The 936-nt window shown below is 36.1% G+C and overlaps 1 protein-coding gene across 1 annotated transcript in view; it reads left to right on the forward strand.

Moving 5' to 3' along the window:
• The window catches only part of LOC103777855 (myoneurin-like), a gene marked incomplete at its 5' end in the record, with an annotated part of 3116 nt that overhangs the window by 289 nt on the left and 1891 nt on the right, over nt 1–936 (forward strand). The window contains 2 exons of the mRNA XM_008945416.1: nt 58–141; nt 576–662. Of these exons, the coding sequence (XP_008943664.1) occupies nt 58–141; nt 576–662 (171 nt within the window). The remainder of the gene's footprint in view (nt 1–57; nt 142–575; nt 663–936) is intronic.

Genomic DNA, 936 nt, shown 5'->3' on the forward strand with positions numbered 1-936 from the left:
CTCCGCGGGTATTCTGGTTTGCGTGTTGAAATAACAAACGCCTTGTGTTTCCTTTAGGAGAGAAGCCGTATATCTGTGGCATTTGTGAAAAGAGTTTTATTTCCTCCGGAGAGCTCAATAAACATTTTCGGTCCCATACAGGTTAGTTTCCAGGCGGGCCGCTTCCTGCACTCTAAATAATATTCTGCCTTTACTCTTCTACCTTTAAAATACACCGTGTTGTGCTGTGCTTGAAAGTAGCAGAGTGCCTTAATTTGTGTATTTCTGCGTTAACATAATTTAAAGAAAGTACCTGTTAATTTTTTTTAATGGCCTTTTTCAGACTAATACCTGTGTAGCAACATAGGAGTTGATGTATGATCACGGCTTTACTTCTATTGTTTGGGGTTTTTTGCTTTAATCTATTATTCCAGAAACAGTTTTACTCTGAATACAGACACAAAGACAAAACAACAGGGCTACAAAGTTGTTATATTTTAAAAATACAACATTGAAATCCATTATCCTACACCTCATAACTGTGTTTCCTTTCAACTTCCAAGATTATTCTAACTACTAAACCACTTTGTTTTCAGGAGAAAGACCATTTATCTGTGAAATGTGTGGAAATTCTTATACAGATATAAAAAATCTTAAGAAGCACAAGACAAAAGTTCACACAGGTGAGTTCCTTGTGCAAAGAAAGGTTAAGAAACTACATCAACTGTTTTGTCTTCAGTGCTGAATAACACTTTTTTTTTCCACTCATCCAAGCCTAAAATTAGTAAATAAAGATTTTTGGACAGGAACTCTCTTTAGAGCCAAAAGCTTCTGCTTTAGAGATACCCAAACCTTTTAAAGCATGAAGTACAAGCTTTACAGTAGATTCAAGGGAAGTTTTGAAGCATTTGCATTGCCAGAGCAAACACACATTGAGCAACACAGAAGTGGATTCCT

Source organism: Merops nubicus, unplaced genomic scaffold (assembly GCF_000691845.1).
Source record: "Merops nubicus isolate BGI_N331 unplaced genomic scaffold, ASM69184v1 scaffold45908, whole genome shotgun sequence".
In the NCBI taxonomy this organism is placed as follows: Eukaryota; Metazoa; Chordata; class Aves; order Coraciiformes; family Meropidae; genus Merops; species Merops nubicus.